General features: G+C 40.1%; 1 protein-coding gene across 5 annotated transcripts in view; it reads left to right on the top strand.

Annotated features, from left to right (window-relative positions):
* Positions 1-9: 9 nt before the first annotated feature.
* Positions 10-23,047, top strand: part of EPHA4 (EPH receptor A4) — a 135,986-nt gene continuing 112,948 nt past the window's right edge. For 2 of the 5 annotated variants that reach the window (XM_006763385.2, XM_006763386.2), the window contains exons 1-3: positions 14-203; positions 3,277-3,344; positions 7,430-8,093. In XM_006763385.2, the coding sequence (XP_006763448.1) occupies positions 113-203; positions 3,277-3,344; positions 7,430-8,093 (823 nt within the window). In that variant the 5' untranslated portion in view covers positions 14-112. Of the gene's footprint in view, positions 204-3,276; positions 3,345-7,429; positions 8,094-23,047 lie in introns of all 5 variants that reach the window. The other 3 variants (XM_015563663.1, XM_006763387.2, XM_015563662.1) reach the window with 3 other exon arrangements.

The following is a 23,047-nucleotide window of genomic DNA, read 5'->3' as shown; positions in this document are numbered from 1 at the left end:
TCACGGGCCGGGCCCACCCCCTTGGCAATGTCTTCAGCCTGCTGCACTCCTAACTTAAGCATTTATTCCACTGGGATAGAAGCGGTAGGAGCAGCGTTGGCACCGGCGAACCATGGCTGGGATTTTCTATTTCGTCCTCTTTTCGTTTCTCTTTGGGACTTGCAACGCTGTCACCGGTTCCAGGGTGTACCCCGCGAACGAAGGTAAGAGTGGGGCGGCTTTTTTGCTGTCGGGGACAGAGAGGGGACGATCCGCGGGTGATTTTTTTCCTCGGGAGCGTGAGGCCGGCGAGTGTTGGGGGGTGGGGGGCGGAGAGGACGGGGATCCCCGCGTGAGCAGTGCTCTCAGACTCGAGAGAAAGGAGCCGGGGAGAGGGGATCCGCCAAGAGGGGGTACGGGGCGGCCGAGTGTCCTGACCCGGGCGGTGACCCGTGCTTGCGGCGAGACTGCCCAAGTTTGTAGCAAAAGGACAAAGTTTGTCAGCATCCGCCGCGAGGCCAGTTGGAAGCGCCCCGAGGGGATACACGGGAGCCAACGCTAGGATTAAACATAATAATTCTGTGGCCCAAGCCCTCGCTACCACCACTCCCTCACCCAGCCCCAGTCGACGGGAAAACGGAAACCTGGAGCCGGGAGAGGGCTGGGTGCTCCCGGGCTCTTAGGGAAGCCGTGCGAGCGGTGGTTTCTGCCAAGTTTCCCGAGCCCTGCGCTTCCCGGGACCGGGCTGCGGAGCCTCCGCTGCGCAGCAGAGACGTGCGGCTCCCCGGCTGCCGGTGACCTGATTTCTAGCATCCGGCGCCAGTCACCTTTCTTCTCGCTGGGCTCCGGCTCCCCGAGGTGCGATCCCAGGTCTAAGGGGCCCACGCTCCTCAGCTCACCCCGCAGACCTGGGCAACCCACCGGCAAGTTAAACGGACTCGAGTTTTTGCTTTTTGCCCCAGAACTGTGCACTGGGTCAGTTTGGGGAGAACGTGCGGAACCGACTGGACCCGTCTCGGCGCTCGGTGTTCGGCGCGTCTGTTCGGACGTGCTGGAAGGATTGTGTGTCTGTGTTGGGGAGGTGGGGGTTGATCATGTAGTTTCTGATGATCTCAGAGAAAAGCGAGTTGAGTGTGCGCGCGTGTGTGTGTGTGCGTGTGTGCATGTGCGTGTGTGCATGCGCGCGAGGGCAAATGCGTGTTGGTGGCGCGTGGGTGCCCGCGTGGAGATGGAGGATTGTGTTTCTGTGCGCGAGTGCCCTCTTGGTGAGCGCGTGTGTTCCGGCGAATGCTTGCACTCGAGCCTGCGTTCATCTAGCCTTGCATCTGTCTCGCCTACTTTTTCACCCCTCCCTACCCCTCACCTCCCCCATTCCATCCATCCATTCATCCAGCCAGCCAGCCAGCTCTTCATTCGTCCATCTCTCCGGATCTGTCCCTCCATCCCTGTGCAATCTATCATTTTTCCTGTTCCGAAGGAGGGAGCCAAAACCCAACTTAGCCTTGGCTGGGCAGCCGGTACCCAGAGTTCGCCAGACGAAGGCTCGGATAGATTCGCACACCTGCCGGCAGACACTGCTTGCGAGAAAAGGGGCGCTCTTTCACCCTCCCTCTCTCCTCCCTCCTTCCAACCCGGGTCCAGGTGCCGTCTCGGCCCCTGCGGCTCCTTGGTCCCCAGGGTCAGTTCTCTTCTCCGAAGCTGGATCCCGCGTCCCGCTGGCTACTTGGCGCGCTTCTTAGGACGTCCCCTAAGACCTCACTGCACCAGATGCAGGGAATTTCTTTGCACCCATTTCTTGCTTTTTCTTTTGAGAGCAAAACTTGGGAGCCCTAGACACAAAAAGGTGCGGATGGAGCCATCGGCTGATGTAAAAAAAGGGGGGGAGGGGGAGTCAACCCCCTCTCAAACTCCTCCTCCCCCTTAAAAAATAATTCATTTTGTTGCTTTTTATTCCCATCACGTTTCCTTTTCTCCCTTTTACCCTCCCTTTCTACTCCCTCCCTTTTTTTGTAAATTGGGTCTTATTGTTCCCTTTGTGTCCCTAATCCACCTTACATAAATCCAAATGGATGTAGCGGCTTTTCTCTAGGGACCCAGAAGAGAGAATGGGGCCGGTGGTGGGGGCGCAACTCCGGGCGGGGGAGACCCAGGGAAGGCTCTACACTTTAAAATAATTAACAGATCCCAGGAATTCAGGCTTTTGGGGGAAACCAGGAGAAAGAGGCAGATTTTAACTCCTTGACTTCGTGGTGAAATGAGAGGGGACATGGTCAGAATACAGAGGCCTGGGGGTGAGATGGAGAGTTGGGGTGCGCCAGAGCAAAGGGGAAGGCTTCCTCTTCCCACCCCTCCCCCAGCCTGAGGAGCCAGCCTCGCCGATCAAATTAATAACCCAGTGGTTCCTTTGAGATGGGCCTTTCGACCCGCAGGCCTGCGGATCTCGGTGGGAAAGAGAACGTGGAGAGGGAGGTTAGGAATTGACTGCGTCCTTTTCAATGTCCTAGGTGCCTAGGCCTGCTCCTGCCTGGGCGGGGCTCCGATTCCTAATCTTCGATGCACACGCTTAGGTGTAACACTAGCACACTAACTCTACTGCATACCTAAAATTCACATCAGTGATTTCCTCTTGGGTGGAGGAGGAGTCTGTTTGTCCTCTAAAAGACCTGGGGAAGAGAATCATTCAGTTCATTTGCATTCTAATTCTACGCGTCTGCCATCTCTCCCACCCCTCACCCCCCTTTGAAACTTTGATATTTAAAAAAGCAGCGGATACCACCACCAAGGCCGATTTATTTGGTGATGGAGGGGGGAAAGTGGTCGGGGAGAGAGCCTTTTCCTGACCCTTTGAGCACTCTCAGATAGAATTCACTTGTGGCTCTGTCACCATGATGATGAGTTATGCGGTCATCTGAAACTTGTAAAAACAAATAACTCCAGTAGACACCAGACAGAGATGAATGCAGATTTTGCTCTGGAGTGCAACTGCCCTACATAGATATATTTATTTTTTGAATTGTACTTGAGATTCTCTATTCATCCTTTTTAGAAAATGAATCAACTGAGTCCTGGGATGGAATTTTAAATGCTCAGCAAGTTAAATAAATAAGAACTTGCAGATTTAAAGAGGGGAGAAGATCAAGTGAGTAATGATTATTTACATAAGTGAGACCAAGTTTAGGTTTGATCAGAGTTGGATATGCGCACCCTCAGCACATATGGAAACGCTCAGGCAAATGGTTTTTGTAGTATTGGCTTTTGCAATTGGAAATTAATCTATTTTTCTTTTCCTTTTTGTAGTTACCTTATTGGATTCCAGATCCGTCCAGGGAGAACTTGGGTGGATAGCGAGCCCTCTGGAAGGAGGGGTAAGTTCCAAGTGGCTCTCTGCTCCGAAGGGTAAAAAAGGAGTGATTAGCAACTTTCTGAAAGTCCTAATGGCTTGATTCTTGTTGATTGTGGTGAGGGGGTCAGATTTCCGCCATGGCCTATGAAGTGAATTACGCTTTGTTGCAGAAATCCTATACTCCCCTTGGATAGGTCTGTCATGGTAGAACTAGAAACCAAAAGGGCAGAAAGGGTTTTCAAAATTAGGAGATCAGTAGAGGCATCGACTTAGATGCCTATTTAAAACTAACATACCAACAAAAAAGGCAATCTGGAGACCTAATTAGAATTGATGCCTACGTCACTGTGATGGCCATGAAGTCCTGACCGGGTTCATGTTAGAGCAACTGTCCTGTTTCCAGGTGAGGAAAATGAATAAATAAAGATACTGGGGAGAAAGCCCTTCTCTTTGTCCCAGTCACAGGTTCAGTTCTGTGCACAAGCTAAGCTGCAGGAACTCCTTACCTTGCTGGCAGGACCACCTTAAAGCACCTGCTGCCCTCTTGCACACCGAAAGCCTTATGAACTCGTACCCCCTGCACAGTACATGCAGCAAGCATCAAAGCTTGAGCATCATTGGGGCTAAATGTGAAATGTTTAAGTATTTGGAGTCTTGGATCTTTGGTGCTAGGGAGGCTGCATTACAAGCTTGAGAGAGAATGCACTGCTCATTTCTTCTAGAATTTGCCATCACTGCCTCCATTGGAAGATTAAGAGACTAGAAGCAGGTCAATGGACACATTCTCTCACCTCAACCTTACCCCTTAATCACAGGTCAAAATGAATTTGTTTTGAGGGGAAAAAAAATCAGTACAATATGTATCTCTGGTTTCTGCCAAACTGACATAACACTCAGGTTTTTAAAAAATTAAGCATATCAGCCCTCCTTTGCATTTTTTATAATCTATGACTAAGTCAAATGATTAAAAACAATAGAGATGAAAGGAAGATTGAGTCTCTACCAGGCACAAATTGTAATGGCAGCACCCACTATGGTGCTTCAACCATTGCATAGGCAATAAACGATGAAAAGAAAATAACGATGCATAGAAACTGTTATAGAAGATGGGTTTCAAAAACAAGATAAGAAATAATCATGAAAATGGAGAATTTTAGGATTTTTCCAAAGTAGTTCTCATAATCCGTTTAAATGAAACGGAGATTGCCCTGCCTTCCTGTTTTTTCTGCCTGAACTTGACTGTAGTTAGTTGAGTCTCTGCTGAAAAATTCCAGTCTGCTCTCAAAACCATTTTTTTTAAAGGGAGAGAGAATGATTGGCAGGCTTCTGGCAGTGTAGACAGGCTGTATTCACCGCTGATTGCAGGCAATTGCCCTCATCCTTTGAATGCGAAGAAAGGTACAGCTTTATCTTGTGAGAGTCAGACTCTTGTTAATCCTATACCCTGGAAAGGTCACTGATTCAGGAAGACTTTCCCATGCTACACTAGAGCTATTGCTCTGTAGGTTGAATGTATTAGAACTGTATGCTCAATTGAGGATGGGAGGTATCAGTACTTGCATTAAAAATTTTTAATAAGCCTATTTTTTCTTACTAGTTTCTCTTAAGCTTGAAGAGAGAATGCATCAAGTATGACTTTGGATCTGACTTGTTAACACTAAATATACACGGACCTATTAAAAGCAAGGAGTGACACTTTTTTTTTTTTTTTTTTTTAGTACAGTCTATGGTCTATCTAGTTTCTGGAAAGCTTTTACTGCAATTTAATATGCTGTAGACTCCACACCCTACCCCCAGCCCCCGAATTGCTGAAAAAGCACCTGGTCACTTTTTCTAGACACACAACTTTTCTTGGTTGTCTTGAAGTCTTTTAAAAAAATAATATTATGCATACTGATTATTGTATAAAACCCAGACTTTTATGGGCTGAGTGGAAATAGTTTTTTCCTTTCCTTAAATATTATGTATGTAGCATTTAAGTATTATTGTGAGGGGTTAGAAATGAAATTTTCCTTGTGCATAAGAAAAATAGTCTTTCCAAAATACATACCAGGGTAGTAGCCATTGAGATATTAGGTACCAAATTATAAAATGTAATTAATCTCTAGATTTTATATTTGAAGAGGATTTATCAGGCTTAGAGTGACAGATGAATTGGAAGTCTACTGAGTAGGAATAGATTGGCTTCAAAAGTTCTTTTTAGCTGAGTGGGGGGGGGAGTATATTTGAGTCTTTCAATTATTTTGAGACATCTTTGCTGGAAACTTTGGATTACAGTTTTGTCCAATAATGACCTTTATTTATTGTTGTTGCTGTTATTTTTAAAAAGAAAAGGAAAACTTATTTGACAATACAGTCTCCTGTTTTTCCATCAGAACAACTAAACTAAACATGAAAATCATGGAAAATGATGGCTCCTGATGGCAACATTAGAACAAAAACCTAATTTCTTGGCTGTGCTCATTTAAAGGAGTATATTGAGTTTCTGGCATTGATTGTAAAATACAAAACTAAGGGGAAATTTGTCATTGTTCTGGTGAATTGATCAGTGTGTTTAAACAATCAAGTTCAGGCTGGAGAATTCACAGTGCATCTGAATTATCCTGTATACATTTTGTGGAGCTATCCCTATGTACTTTCATTTACATTGATAAATGTGTTTTGCCATATTTTCTTTGTTCTGAGAGGAGAAACATGCTTAGTAGGTTTTTTTGTTTTGTTTTGTTTTTGAAGATGGGGATCTATTTTTGCATTTATGTGAATTTCCCCAAATAAGTAAATTACTGGTGATTTATTAATGGGTAAAAAGAAATTTTAATCATGACAGGGTACTTGTCCCTCCCACTTCCAACTTTCATAATGGTAGTAGATGAAAGGGATAGAGAATTGTATGCATTATGGCCCTTCATATAGTAACATTTCCATCCATTAACAGTTCTTCAATGCACAGATGGTAAACTCGTTAAAAGATACAGTATGATTCTATGTACTCATATTTTTGGATGGAGGCTTAAGTGGAGCTATTATACAATATACATTTCTTAAACTCTTTTTTTCTTTTAATTATATTCATGTGTTAGATATTTAAGCTGACTTATACCAGATCTACATAAGTGTATCACTGCAGATATTAATGAAGAGCTCTGTAGGACCCCCCCAAACAATCTTGCTTCTTTTAGGGTTATTTTTTTAAAGGCGAGAGTGAAATGACCACTTTAGTCATAGTGAATTCAGACTGTCCACTATGAGAATCTTTGTTAGGACGTAGATTGCAACTCTAACCATCCTTTTTAAATTTCTTGAGCTTTTAATCACAAATGCTACTTACAGTTTTGCTTTCAATACCCTCAGAGTATTTAGAAGCAAAGTGTGTATTGTTCTTGTTTACTGATGTGCATATGTTTTAAAAATAAGAACAATATAAACATTTAATTGAATGCATGCTCTTGAAAAGTGTCCTACCATTACCAATGACAGCATATTTGAGAAATCCAACCAGAAAGTTTACTCTCTGTCTTCCCAGGATTACCAAAACCAGAATGGTGAGATTTTCTTTCCCCCTTTAAAGAGTAGTGACAGTGCCAAAAGAAAAGAAAAAAAAAGCCACTGACATTTTTTTAGGTATTAGAGAGCAAAGTTCTGACAGGAGCACCACTAATTAACTGATAATTGTCTTCCTTTGGCAAGCTTTCCTCTTCCTGCTCTTAATTTGCAGGTCTCTGTTCAGTTGTTGAAACAATACACATACTAGTTTTTCATTTATGAGTAAATTTGAACTGTTGCCACTTGAAATTGTAGCTGTTGTAATAGGTGAAATTGAGGTTGTTAGACCACCACAAGGAACTGCTGAGAACTCCCAAGTAATAAATCCACCATTGCCTCTGGATTAAAGGCAAAGGAATGAAACAATTTTCAAAAAGCAAAAATACTTCTGCAGTAAAATACTGTCTTGTCTTCTCCATAACAGGCTTTATCCATGAGGACTGGTGTTCAGTAGTTTTGAAAAAAAAGTAATAATAATTGAAGTTGTATGAGAGTAAAATAGGGTTGACAGATCCTTGTGTGATGAAACGTTGTGATTGATACGTTTTCTTCGGATCTTTGCAGTGGGAGGAAGTGAGTATTATGGATGAAAAAAATACACCCATCCGAACCTACCAAGTGTGCAACGTGATGGAACCCAGCCAGAATAACTGGCTCCGAACTGACTGGATCACCCGAGAAGGGGCTCAAAGGGTGTACATTGAGATCAAGTTCACCTTGAGGGACTGCAATAGTCTTCCAGGCGTCATGGGGACTTGCAAGGAGACGTTTAACCTGTACTACTATGAATCGGACAACGACAAGGAGCGTTTTATCCGAGAGAGCCAGTTTGCCAAGATCGACACCATCGCGGCTGATGAGAGCTTCACCCAAGTGGACATCGGCGACCGAATCATGAAGCTGAACACCGAGGTCCGAGATGTGGGGCCACTGAGCAAAAAGGGCTTTTACCTGGCTTTTCAGGACGTGGGCGCCTGCATTGCCCTGGTGTCCGTCCGCGTGTTCTACAAGAAGTGCCCGCTCACCGTGCGCAATCTGGCCCAGTTTCCAGACACCATCACGGGGGCTGATACGTCCTCTCTGGTGGAAGTCCGCGGCTCCTGTGTCAACAACTCAGAAGAGAAGGATGTGCCAAAAATGTACTGCGGGGCAGATGGTGAATGGCTGGTACCCATTGGCAACTGCCTCTGCAATGCCGGGCATGAGGAGCGGAATGGAGAATGCCAAGGTAAGACGAGCCATATTGTCCTTTTCATTAGGGCTCAGTGCACATAATTAAATCAGAAAGGCGACTGAATGGAGTAGAGCCAGTAATTAGCAGCCCCTGTGGGATGTGGTGGGACAGAGGGGTCTAATGAGTAAGTGCTGTAGCTCCAGGTGGCAAGGCTGGGCCGGTTCTGATCCTGACAACGTAAATGATGCTGCCATAATCAGCAGAAGGCCAAGCATATTTGCTATCGGGCACTTAGATCTGAACAGGCTTGATGTGCCCTCGGAAATGTAAATGATCAAGCTGAAGAAATGAGATTGATGGATCCTTCTTTAAAGAGGGTGGGCAGATGTTCAAGCCATAGTAGAGACTTGGTAAAAATGGTAAATATCTCTGGTTGTGTGTATATGTACATAAACAATTTACATGTGAAATATGAATTGTGTTGTTTCAAATCTCTCAAGCTGTGTGGGGAATGTCCAGTGTCCCCTGTCTTTTGAAGTGACAGTGTTTCGAGTGCATTTGTTCCACTGAGCACCCATCGCCAGGGTCCCTAAGAGAAATTAATCTTGATGAAAGACCTTTCTTTCCCCCCAGGAGGTGATAAGGAACTAGCAAGAGTCTTCTTATTTCATCTGTGGTCAGAGGCGATATTAAATTGTGATCCATTTGGTTATTGAGTGTTTGAAGAAATCTTGATGTTTTTGTCATGTTAATTTCTATGCAGCATATTACTAAAGTGTTTTTTTTTTCCTCATCTAAAATAGAGTGTATGCAGTTCCTTCTTCCCTTATGTCCCCTTTTCTGTTAGAATACTGAGGATTTTTTAAAGTTATTTTTATTTTTTTTTAAAAAAGCCTTGTTTCTGAGTAAGGGATGAGAGTAATTCATTTGTATATGGATTGCTCATGTCATGTGTAGCTTAAGGCTTTAAAAAGATCAGTTATCCAAGGTTTTTATTTTTGCTTGGTATTTATTTTTAGTGGTTATCAATAGTTTGCTGCTGCCAATCTCATTATGATTAGTACTAAAGAGTGTAACTCTGGTCCCATCTAGGCAACAGATCAGATTAATCTTTTCTCGGGGTGATTGTTGAGCTGTAGACTGGATTGCCCATGGTTCACCTGATTTGGTGATTAAAGAGCCTGAAATAACTGCCTGCCAAACAATTTGTCTGGCATTTCAACCATCTTAATGACACGGTGGGATTAACTATGTATGGGGCAATCCACTCGACGGACTGGAAATCAACTATAATAACCTAGAAAAATTACAGTTTTGATAATTTGGTGTCATAGAGTTATGGTTTCATAGTTTATACATTTCTAAAGTGTCATTCTTGATTTGCTTGCAGTTATTTTTTGGAGTAGCTAACAATGAATGTCTTTTAACTTCATTGTAAATAAAACAGAATAAAGGCTGACTACCCTTTCTGTTGACCTAGTGTGAAAAGGTAAATTTACAAAATTAGAAAATTTGTAAGTTGGGATTTAAAGGCAGCTTTTGCCATTTTGTTTGCTGTTGACTCAGCAACTATAAGATAACCTGTACCAAAGTGAAACTGTGAAGTATATTCTAATACCAATTTTAGAAAGTATATGAGTGCATTATTATTGGCATGTGAATTATAATAATCATAGAAGGAATAGTGAAATGAACTGGGTGATGACACCACATCACATTTTAGAGTAAATTATTCTGCCTTTTCTATTTTTCTAAGACAGAATATGCACATCTTCACATGTCGAGATTTTTATATATATTTAAAATATATATTGTCTTCCATTTCCTGCTCAAATGGTCACATGGCTGGCATTAGAATCTCTCGGTATTAATGTCATTGATTTTCAATTGTCACAGAGCCCAATAATTCATAGGTTGCTTCACTGTGAAACTCCTTGACAGTTTTACAACCCAAATTAGAAGGAAAAGAGAAAAAGATGGAGGGGGAAATGAATGTAAAGTCAATTGAACAAGTTAGTGGTTTGTTTTATGGAAATAATCTTGGGACTCTAATTAATCATGTAGTTCATGGGAGGGGAGGGGCTCCAAGTTTTAGGTCTAGTTCATTTCTGAGCAAACTGTTCTCAACACAGGGTCAGATATTTAATGGAATGGGAAGATTGGTTGAGTCATTTTTGAGAATCTTTGGTATTTCCACACCTGCTCTTCATGTATTTCCTTTGCTAAGCATAAAGTGACTAACTCGCCCTAGCTGGTTTGGCTCAGTGGATAGAACACTGGCCTGCAGACTGGAGGGTTCCAGGTTCCTATTCCAGTCAAGGGCACATGCCCGGGTTGCAGGTTTGATCCCCAGTAGGGGGCATGCAAGAGGCACCTGATCAATGATTCTGTCTCATCATTGATGTTTCTATCTCTCCTCTCCCTACTTCTCTGAAACCAATAAAAATATATATTTCAAAAAGTTTTAAAAAATAAAGTGATTAACTCTTTAAGAAGATACTTGTTTTGCACAAAACCTTGCACTTTGTTGCTTTTTTGTTGTTTTTGATTCTACTAGTAAGAATCTCTGATGAATTTAGGAAGAAAGGAAAAACTTGAATGACAAAGGATTCTTAAAATTCCAAACTTGAGTGAGACTTTTTAAAGACTGCAAAAGTCTTAGGAGTAATAAAAATGGTTGTCTCCGTCCTTGACATCATTACCGGGGTGTCAGAGAAACATCCAAGTGGAGCTGAAGGAACACCAAGACAAGGAAATGTGTCTCAATTTGGTCACTTAGCTGTATGACCTTGAGCATGTTTTTTAGGCCCTCTGAGCCATGGTTTGTTTATCTATAAAATGGGTTGATAATAATTATACCATCTTCCTGACTTGCCATGAGGACATGGTGTTGTTAGATTGGTAAAAATCACCTTGTAGATCATAAAGTATGAAACTGATGTAAATGCTAGCATTTTTTTAAATCCTTCTGCTCTTCCCAAGTCATAGCTGATGACTTTTAAAGGTGTCGAGCTGAAGTAATAAAAGGGTATTCATCTCCCAGTCACTCTTAGAAGTCAAGGCTAAAGAGAGAAGGCATTGCCCTTGCCCTAACAAAGAATAATGTCCATTTTCACACTTCATATTGCAAATGATATTTGGAGAGTGTCAGGGTTTTTTGTTGTTGTTGTTGTTTTGTTGTCTTTGTTTTCCCTGAAGGAAAGAGAACTTTCCTTTGAGTGAGAGAAAAGTGATTAGGGGGTGGGACAAGAAAGAGGAGGTGTGAAGAGAGCTTAAGAAGGGATATAATGGAGAATTGGCAAGGCTTCAGAACTCTGGCAGCAGGTTCCTCCCCAATTGTCTCTCCAATGGGTATACTGTGGCAGGACAAATAGAAGACCAGGTGAAAGGTCACCTACTTCCTCATCCATCTTCCTCAGGGTCTGAGAGGTCAGAGTGAAGATTGATTAAGATCTTAAATGTTTGACAAAGGATCCCTGGCCAAAAATGGGTCAGGCGGGTGGGGGCCTGGGGTGTGCTGTTGTTTCAGTCTAACCCTGGTCATCTGCCAGAGTCCTCAAGGGACTGGGGACAGAACTACACTTCCTCTTAGAGTTCTTACTTCCAAGCGGTACATGCTAATGGAGACGTGAAGAGCTGCCTCAAAAGTGTCCGGTGGCCGGGTGATGGTGGGCTTGCCCTCTGAAGCAGCCGCAAGTTCATTGTGCTCCTGAATACCATTTTCTGAAGTGATTTGGCTCAGTCTCAGCAGGACAACAAAGAGTGTTGGTCGCTCATCTGCCCTCTTCAGGAGAAGGGTGCAGTTGTTTGAACTTGCCTCGTGATTGGGTGCAGAGGATGAGAAAGTATTTGAGTTAGTCTAGTCACCCATCCACCTCACATGGTCAGAAAAAGAAATAAAATCACATCAGGCACCCCCTCTCCCCAACACACACAGCCATTCCCCTCGGTGAGGGCATCTGCCAGATGTTTCACAGGGCTGTTTTCCTTCCCTCAGAAATATTAAGCAGAAGGCAGACAGGAAAGGATTCTTTATGAACTTATTTTTTGCTTAATTAAAAAGCTGAAAAATAAAAGTTACAGATTTACTCTTTGTGAAATATTAATAAGCAATATTTTCAGAGAATATATAGAAAAATGAAACTAATAAAAAGAAAACTTTATTAGAGTCACTCTTAAGGACAAGGAAGTGATCACAACTGTGACAGAATTCAGCCAGGTAGAAATCCAGCCTTGCTGAAATATACACTTTTGCATAAATAGTTTGTGGTCATACATCTCTAGGATCTATATTATATATCATTACATATATATATATATATGTATATATATATATATATATGATGCCTTTATATCAACAAAAGGTATCTTGTTAAAAGCTCTTTTGAGAAAGAACAAGACAAATGCTTTGGTGGCTGTGAAATAGAAATATTTCAAATTTGTCCTCTGAAAAGAGCGCTGTGGTTACAAAAAACATCATGATGACTTTGTTTTCCTAAGAACCTTAGGAGAAAGAAGTACTGAAAAGAAAGCATTTAAAATATAATTCAGAAGAGACACTGTTTTCTTTTACCTTTGAATCGTGTCTTTAAGAATCAATTGCTTGAATCGCATGGCTGCCTTTATCCTGGCTTTGAAGCATGGCTGTGGCTATGATGATTGAAAGATGCAATTCTTTATATACGAGAAGAACAGAGTTTAATTATTGTCTTTTTTTTTCTGTTGTGCTTTTTTATTTCTCCTGCTTCATGTGACCCAGCTTCTTTTTTAGTGTGAGTGAGGCAATGGTCTCTATTTTGGGTTCACCAAAGCATCACACAGGCATTATCTCAGTTAGGGATTTTTGACTATGCTATTTAGGATTTGATGATTTATTTTAGTCTAACTGAGCTTCCCTGCACCTTTCAAAAAACAAATTAAGACATAATTCTTTTTTAACACTTGATGCTTTAGGAAAAAGACTGATTAAATAGCTTTCCAGCTACCACTGTGCAAAACAGAGGCCATTGTGATATGTTTGACTTTCACATCATTGAACTTTGCTGCTTAAGGGTGTGGTGTGTGTGTGTTTTGTTTTTAATTGATGAATTTAACATTACTAAAGAACTGCATCCTTAATTCTTACTCAAACTTTTTCAAGTTCTTCTTTTTGTTAATCCTCTCCTAAGGATATTGTTTCCATTGATCTTTTTAGAAAGAGTAGAAGAGAAGGAAAGACAGAGAGAAATATCAATGTGAGAGAATCACATAGATTGGTTTGCCTCCTGCATGCACCCTAACCATGGCCTGGGCCAGAAAGGAGCCTGCAACCAAGGTATGTGCCCTTGACCGGAATCAAACCTGGGACCCTTCGGTCTGAAGGTCCACGCTCTATCCACTGAGCCAAGCCGGCTAGGGCTTACTCAAATTTTTTATGAGTTACCACTTTTCACAATTTGACAAGTAACCCAAGTATATCTTTATGCATTTATTTAAAAAAAAATAACAAGTGGAATTATTCTCTTAGTTGTTTTGATTTTAGGATGCTTGACTATCCCATTAGAGAATATAACTTTCCTTCGTTCTTCATAATTGATGATTAAAATTCTATAGAGAAAATATCATACTTTATTTTTTCACTTATTGGTAGATGTTTAGGCTATCTTAGTTTTTCCTGGTAATATTTTTAAACAAACACTTTAATTTGTAAATCATATCTTTATATTTGCGTTAAGATGCTGAATGATTAAGCTTGCTTTATTATTTTTCTGGCTTTATCTTGGGCAAGTGAATTCAGTAAAACTTCTGTATCCTGAGAATGTAAGTGGAGGAGTGCAGTCAATTATAACTAGACAAGTAACACCAGCGACTATTATGGAACATACTGGGGGCTCATGAAATGTTCATTGAGTGAATGAATAAATAAATGCATAAGGAATTGTGGCCTGTTTCATATTAAACATTTATTTGGTGGAGTAATGTTTCATGGAGTCAACATGATATATCAGAATCTTTGCATGTGACTAATGTATTCAAGAGGTCCTTGTTTATAATTCCTACTTCAATTGGGTCTTAAGTATTTACATCATGTTTATGAATCCTCTCTGTGCCTGAATGAAAGTTCAGAAATCTCTGCAACACATGTGTGAACATCTAGTTATTTTAGTACCAAATGGCTATGCCCTGCCTTTCTGTTTGAGACTTGAGTTTAGTTTCTAGTTGTGCTACTTACCCAGATGTATGGTCATGGATACTTATAAGCCCCCTGATCTCAAGTTAGCAAACTGATGGTAATAGTATGTGATTATGTATGACACACACATATAAACATGTATGCATACAGTGAAGGGTTAGCCTAGTGCCTAGAGTCATTAAACGCTTAGTACATGGAAATAATTATTGTGAATTTTATTGTTATATAGAAATGTGGTGACAATATGGACTATTTGATCAGTATCTGTTCAACAAGAAAAGCAGTTTATTTAGGTGCAGAATAGAGGAGTTTTGTGTTTTGGAGGAGCAATAGTGACATATAAGCAAGGCTAGGGGATGGTATAAAGTGGCTAAGCTTGTCTATATCGATTCTCTCTTCCCCAAGTAATTGCAGTGGTGCAGTGGTTCTCAAAGTGTGTTCCAGCTGGGTTCCCCAAGACCCTTTCATGGGGTTTGCAAGGTGAAAACTTTCTTTAACAATAATATGATGTTATCTGCCCTTTCCCTTTCCTTCTCTCATGAGCAGGTTTTCCAGAGGCTACCCAATGTGTGATATCAAATTGAATACAGAAGCAAAAATGAGAATCTAGTTGTCTACTAGTAAGCCAGGGAATAAAGAGATTTGTAAATAAAGGAAGAAAGAAAATAATAACATTCTTGCCACTAATTTCTTTTATTCTGCGAAATATAATCTTTTTTCATTAAAATGTTATTTGTGTTCTCATATAAGGAGTTTATTACCAGTATTTTTATATTAATCAATAAATAATTATTTACAGATATTTTTAGTTTCAGTTTACAATGCTACATATCTATAACTTTAACTCATGTAAACAAAAGCTCTTTGGTCTCCTCAATATATTTAAGAGTGTAAAGCGGTTTCAAGATCCAAAAATTTGAGAACTACAGCAGTGGTCCATCAGCCTGTTAGTTTCTCTGGGAGGTAATAAAGTGTGCTACAGTCTTGCTGCAAACACATTAAAAATTGAAATGAAATAAGAAAGCTCTGAAAACTATTTCCAAATCTGAGAGATTTAGGTAGCTTAGAAATGTGCTGTTTTATTTATTCAACCTTTTCGATGTTTCTATAAAATTAGACAGCAATTTATAGCTCTTGGCTTTTTAAAAACTGTTTATCTGTGTCCAATAACATGGCTCAGTTCTCTCTTTAGTTTTTTGTGCTTGTGAGAAGGAATGATTAAAGAAGGCCCCAGCTGTCTCCAAGACCCTGAGAGACTGTATCTTTTTCACTTAGGGCATAAAACCTTTCTCATATCCCCTTGCAGCTGGTACCTCAGAGCTGTTTTGGGGAGGAGAGCAGGTGAGGTCACTGGGTCCCATGATCTGGAGGGTAATTAATAGTCCCATGACTAAATGGACATTTTACATTTTATAAATATTCAGGTCTATTTTGGCTTTCTGGGAACAATTGTGTTGGTACCCCTTACAACTCTCTTTGGAGACACCAAGCATTTTCTGGGTGAATGCTGGTCCTCAGCTGTCTGCTTAGGGTTGCTTTTCCAGGCAGCAGATTCCTCATTTGCATATTCTGTATTCGCCCTCATGCAAAACAGCACACCCATTTCTCCCTTTCACAATGGCACTGAGAGCTTCCTTTGGAAACGACAGCCAAAATCTCCTTCTGTTTATGCAGAACCCAATGATTTAGATGCCATGCAAATTAATTCGGTTTTGATTTGAATGCTTCCAGAGATTGGGGGGGTTGGGGTGGAGAGTGGACTATTTGCACAGGACTCTTTGTGTAAACCCTACCCGCCCTCTACCGCCCTGATGTGGCTGGTTGTCACTCCCCAGCCCCTTGCCCCATGCAAAACAACCAGACTCCCGCTGCTCATTTCATTTTGACCTTTGGAAAGAAACTTAGCAGTTGGTGAATCCCTTGGCTTGCCTGTGTAGTGACAGCTTCAGCTGGAATCTTGCTGTTCTTTCTGAGGTGGGAGGGAGGAGATGACACTATTCAGATTATGCTAGGAATGTTTAGAAGTGTCCCAACAAAGGGCTTAAAAAACATTGTAAAGTAAAAAGATCAAATTCTTTGCAAAAGAATTGTCAGATCTCAGGAAGTTCCAAAAATAGGCTTTAGGTTACTAGCAGGCTTGAGTCCATTTCTTGATATAAGAAACATCCAAACCTGTAGAGAATTTTTATGAGTTTATTTGAGCCAAATTGATGACAATTGCTGGGAAGCAAAATCTCAACACAATGAGAAAAATGCTCTGGAGAATGGCAGTTCTGCCGCTTAGTTTATGCATTAGAATCAAAGGAGGCAATCTAAAGAGGGTTCCATGAAATTCATTGGTGGTAGATTAAGGGAGTGGGAGAAAGCAAAGTGGGGGAATCTCTGGGATTAAATTAAAAGACAAAATAAAGAAACATACTTCTTACATTGGTAGGTACAGGATAGTTAATCATCAACATTACAGCACATAGAGATAGTATATTCAGAACAAGGTAACAATGAGCCCTTCTGTGGTCTGGTACTCTGGTACTATGGGTGTGCCCTGAGGGATCTGAAAAAGGAGATTTCAAAGGTATGTTATCTTAGATGCAAAAAAAGGCAATAGACAGGCTCACTTAAGGTAAATTAAAGATTAGTCTTTGTTAAGAAAGCTACAGGCCTAGGATATAATTACCCGATATGACCTGCTTTTAATTAGGAATTTTTATGTTCGGACCTATGTGGTTACCTCTTACCTTGTCAGGTTTAGTATGTGGTGCCCCCTTTTTTCCCACACATTCTTTCAACAAATATATATTGAAAGTGTAGAATCTACAAACCATCATTGGTATTTTCCCCATTGGTTTCTATATCTATAGATGAACACATCAGTCTTCATAACTAGAATCACCATTGAAATCTGGGATATTTTCACTTATCCCAGGCAAATGTCTTTCAAAGGTATGTTATTATAATTCTGTTCCTTATTCCATATGTGCATTCACTTCAGATTGAATTCCTGTCTTCCCCTCCTACCCAGTGTTTGCAAATTTCCTTTAACCTTTGCTGTATTCCCCTAAAGTAGAAACACAAGCACACTGCATTTCTTACCCGAGAAACATCGCCCTCTCTGCTTGAAAACAGAAGACCATGATCATATGTATTCTATAAACTAGAAGAAGAGGACTTTGCATGAAATGTTTTTGAAGTTCAATTAGTTTTGAGTTCAAGCTAATTTCACAGGGCAGAAAATGGGCATAGCCAGACTTCGAGTGTAATTAAGTGGAGGCAGGGTCAGGAAAGACAACATCTAAATGTGGAAGAGTTTTGTTTAGCTCCACATGGTCTGACAAAGTTTGATGATGCTGTTCAAAGTCCATTTGGGATGGATTATTAGGATTAAAGAACAGCAGAAGGCTCTGTACTTGGTACATTCTCTGGTGTCATTAGTGGATGAGAAAATTCAGCTGTTTATCTGGCTCTTGTTTCTGAGGATGGATTTAAACAGACCCACACTTCTTAAAGGTGATCTTACTAACCTCTTCTTAATAAGTTACAGATCTCAAATTGCCCAAAATCCTTAAAATACCATTTGAAGTAAGTTGATTGATAATTATCATTTCCCCTATGTGTGCAGATATTTTCCTCAGCAGTACAAAGCTATGGTACAGTGTCTTAATTACCCAGATAATCCTGTTTGCTTGTATTTTTAAACTATGAAGTGCTGGGTAATTATTCAATTCTTAATAGAAGGCAAATGGCAATGTAAACAATAATTAGGATGTGAGACAGACTAATGCGCTTCAAAGCAAATTGGATTTTTTTTCATACTGTTCAGCATGAAGTCCCATAAAGCTAATAATTTAGAAGCAAGGCAAAAAAGGTGCCATTTTGTCCATATTTTATGCCGTTATCTCTTCATGGCTTGTTTCTGTGAATAGCAGTTTGCCCCAATGAGGCTGGCTGTGCCCAAGCCAAATGTTTCGCTAACAATTGCCTTCCTGCTGTTTGACATTTGGCTGTCTTCTCCCAGGGCTCCAGATTGGTCCTTTGTCTGCTTCAGATCCCAGGGGTCAGAGGTTAACAGAATACTGATTTCCTCCCATAATACCATGGCAGGTAAATATGGGCCAACTTCAGGCTCAGTTAAGACGCAGCTCAGACAGGAATGCTTTTCTCCAGAGCCTTTGTCCATAAGAACTTCCCTGATTTAAGATGCCAAGTTTCCCAGCTCTTGCTTCCCACCATAGATCCTTCATTATGAGCGCTGCCTTCCCTTTTATGTTTTTTTTAATTTTCATTTACAACTAACAATATATCCCCAGAAATACATGGCCTGAAAATTATGAACAAATCATTGCTTTTGATTAATTAATTTTACCAACTTAAGATTGTAATACTTTATAATTTTTATCTAGTTAATTATATCTTGTAGTCTTATCTGTACTGTATGTTTCATTGGTGAAATAAACTGATAACAAAAGGGTAGACAAAGATAGTTTAAAAATGGTGTGTTACCTCCCCTCCCCTTTTTTTCTCGTCTAGCCTTCATGGTGTGTTGCCAGTTAGAGGTATAATTAAACGAGCAATCGATTTTATTTTCCATTTTCATCATTTATGGAGATGTCCAAGCATTCATCAATATCAATGTTATTAATGTTTTACATTAGTTAATTATATCAGTCTTAATTTTTCTCTTCTAAGATTAATGTAACTCAGTAGGCTACTTTCTAATTGGTTATGATGCACATGTAGCCTTTAAAAGTTTAAAATATATTTCAAACTCTCAGACATCTTGTTATCATCAATTAATTTTAAGCCACTTTTCTGTATATTAGCTCTCCCATTTCTATTTGGCCAACCTCGTTCACATTGCGCTGTGAACTTGATGCTTAGATTCATTTGTTTTCAGTTTTTAAGTGTTTGAAAAAGACCTCCCCACTTTGAAAAACAGTTCCCTTTTCAAGTGTCCAGCTTGGCAATGACTGAAGCAGCCCCCAGGCAAATTACCATGTTAAAAGAACAGATCAATACCATTCTGGCTCCTCCACCCTTCTTGCTCTCTTCCAAGGGGGGAGAGTTTTGAAGAACGCTAGGAGGCCCTTGACAGATGTGCCAGGAGACTTCAAGAGGGTTGTCAATTGCCAAGTGGGGAACATTGACAGTTTGATCTAGTGCCCAGACAGCTTCTCCGCTGGCCATTTGAAAATGGATGCAAGAGGAATTGACAGCTTCAAGAAAGCTCAAGCAGTTCATGTAATTATGGAGAGGATTAGAAGAAAAGTGTTGGGAGAAATAAGAGATCAATACTAGGGCACGAGTTGACTGAACTCACCTTGAGCTGTTAGAGCACTCCATTTTGTAACATTTAGCCTGTGCATTTATAAGAATATTTTACAGGTTTTTTTTTTTTTTGTTTTGTTTTTAGTGTTATATAAGCCTAGGCATAAGGAAAAAAACAAGCAACTCCTCTGATTTTTGAGAGAGGACTTGTAGGTAATTAACAGTAGAATGCTTCCAGTACTTAAGATGTGAAGGTGCTAATTAGCTAATGGGAAAAATTGAGATTTCATTACTCTGTGTCTCTAACTGAGGTATCAGCAAAGAAGTGCAGGTGAAAATAATATTTGAACATTCAGGTTTCCATTTATAGCATTTTCTTTAGGAACTACTTCTCTGTTTTTTGTATCCCAGAGTCTAAAATTAGCAATAATGAAGGGCTACATTAAAACAATATAAAAGTGTGTTGATTTTTAAAGAAAACACCTCATGTTGATAGAGAAAAGAATATTATGTACATGAATGAAAGAAAAACATCTTTTAAAAAAAGGTCTGAAACACAACCTGAGGGTCTCAAATGGTCTTACTTTTAGGAAGTTATATTTCACAGGGCAAAAATGGTGACTGTTCCCAGCTAAAACAAGCCCAAGTACATAATTTATTCTAACCTTCATGAGGGTTCTGGGATTCTCATTCACAAAATGTTGTAGCTATAACTATTTTAATAATTTTTAAATGGGTACTTGATAATAGCCAGAGCTCTGCACTATCATTTTAGCAATTATACTGAAACTCTTTTTGAAAGTTCATTATTAGATCTTTTCTTTTTTCTCCTAGAGAAACATAAAGTAATTTATTGAAGAAAAGTAATGTCTGACCTTATAAAGATCACAACTATTATTGCAACTTTTTAAAATATAGTAAAAAGAACCCTTTCCCAAAAAGTGGATTGTTGACTTCTATAGATAATGATTGAAAAACACAAACCTAGTGAGCTTTTCAATATTTTCCATTATACCTTCTAGCTAGTTATCACTGATCTACAGGAAAGCTATTGATTTTTGTATGTTTATCTTGCATCCAATCTCTTTATTGAACTGCCTTGTGAATACTAATAGGTTTTCAATTAATTCTCCAGGATTCTCTAGAGACCTAATATGTTTGACTGCAAGCAATTATTGTTTCTCTCCTTCTAAAAATCAGACCTCTTATTTCTGATTTTTATCTTATAACATTTGTCAGAATTTTCAGACTAGCAATAAATAATAAGGTAGATTGTGAGCACCTTTATTTTATGTCCAATTTCAGTGGACATGATTTAAGTATGCTATGAGATATTACCAAGTTTTAAACATTTCTCAGATAGAACAAATTTTGAATTTTATCAAACTACTACAAGTATTTCTTTTACTTTGTGACCTTTTGACTTGTTGTCATGATGTGATTTAATATATTAATAGATTTTTCTGATAATTAACCATAAAGTCTGTTTTCATTTGTGGGGGTAGAGGGGAACTTATAAATGGCAGTGAGTTTTGATAAGCAGATTATTGAGTTCCATTTGTTAATTGAACATTATAATTAGGAGCCAGAGCTTTGGAATAGAACTGAATTTTAATCTCAGTTTTTTCACTTACAGTGTGATTGGGCTAGTTACTTAACTTTAGTACTTTGGCTTTCTACTCTGTAACATGGTAATATGATGCCTACTCCATAGGTATAGTTAGGATTAAATAAGATGATATATATAAGTTCCACCTAGGAATTGAACTTATTAGGTGCTCAGTAAAATATAGTTTTTATTAAAGAATTAGACTTATTAGGTGCTCAGTAAAATATAGTTTTTATTATGAAACTTTTATAAATATCCAAATTACATTAATTTATACATTCTCTTTTTAAGTCTATCCCTTTCTCTCTCCACCCCCATTTTTATCAAGTTTTAATATAATAGTCAATTTGTAAACTTAATTATGATAGTTTTCCATTTTTAATTAACATTGTAGAAAGTTCATGTGCCTGTCAACTAGCTTTTCTCTGTAAGTTTGAAAGATTTCATCATTAAAACTGGCTCTGGACTGTGCACTTTTGATTTGGGCGCTTTTCTGTATGTTTGCTAGACTTCAGTAAAAAATGCAACGACCCCAGAAAGGTAACCTTGTTCAGTTGCTTTCCAAGTCACACAAATGGCTTTTCAGCCCAGCATAGTAGACATTTGCTTTGACTTTGATTTGGGCCATTCCCAGCCTCTGCTGACTTTAGGGTAAAAAGCAAAGATGCCACATTGTTGTCATGCATAATGACTTTATTGAGATTTCTCATTACCTGTGCAGATCTTAAGCATACAAGTTAAAGGTAATGGGAGCATTAGACCTGGAGTTAGTGCATAGGCATGGTTGGGCTATCCATAAAGCATTAGCCTGGCTGTTAATGAGAATCCAGTTGAGAAAATATTTAATACTAGAGGCCTGGTGCACAAATTCATGCACAGGTCCCTCTCCACTCACCCCTCCCCCCCCCGGGTGGCCTACAGGGATCGGGCCAAAACCGGCTCTCCAAATCCAGGACTGTGAGGGCAGCGACCCTACAGCCAGGCACAGGCCAGCCAAGTGATCCCACCCCATGCCTGTTGCTTGCAGAGGGAGGTGACCAATGGCAGGGAAGGGGGACAGCGCTGCACAGATGGCAAGCAGTGGCAGTGGGGGTGGGGGGACCAGCTGCCAACAACCAAGGGAAGGAAAACCCCATAGGCCCTGAACGCTGGCCAGGCCTAGGGACATCCCCAGAGGGGTCCTGGATTGTGAGAAGACACAGGCCATGCTGAGAGACCCCACCCGTACACTATCGGGCAGAGGAGGGGGCAGGAAGGCTCCAGGGCATGTCTGGCCCATCTTGCTCAGTCCCATTTGGCCAGAACCCAGCAGCAAGCTAACCTACCCTTTGGAGCATCTGTCCCCTAGTGGTCAGTGCACATCATAGAGAGCAATTGAGCAGCCTTAGCATATCATTAGCATATTACGCTTTGATTGGTTGTTCTGCCGTTCTATTTGCATATTACCCTTTTATTATATAGGATAAGCAATAATATTTATATAAAACCTCAAGAGCTTTGATATTTATGAAACAATATTAAAATAAAATTAAAAAATGGTCTTCCATCTTACCTTTAAGTCCTTTATCCAATATAAGTTTATTTTTGTGTATGGTGTAACTTGGTGGCCTAGTTTCATATTTTTGCATGTATCTGACCAATTTTTCCAATACCATTTATTGAAGAAACTGCCTTGATTCCATTGTATGCTCTTGCCTCTTTTGTCAAATATTAATTGAGCATACTAGGTAATGGCTTGGGTCAGTTTCTGGGTTCTCTGTTCTGTTCCATTGGTCTATATGTCTGCTCTTATGCCAGCACCACACAGTTTTGAGAACAGTGGCTTTGTAATATAACTTGATATCTGGCATTGTGATCCCTCCAACTTTGTTATTCTTTCTCAGGATTGCTGCAGCTATTTGGGATCTTTTATTATTCCATATGAAGTTTTGGAGAGTTTTTTCTAGGTCTGTGAAAAACACCATT

The sequence above is a fragment of the Myotis davidii genome, unplaced genomic scaffold, assembly GCF_000327345.1.
Source record: "Myotis davidii unplaced genomic scaffold, ASM32734v1 scaffold575, whole genome shotgun sequence".
NCBI classification, from domain to species: Eukaryota; Metazoa; Chordata; class Mammalia; order Chiroptera; family Vespertilionidae; genus Myotis; species Myotis davidii.
Note: the sequence above shows the minus strand (reverse complement) of the source record. Positions and strands in the feature narration are given on the sequence as shown.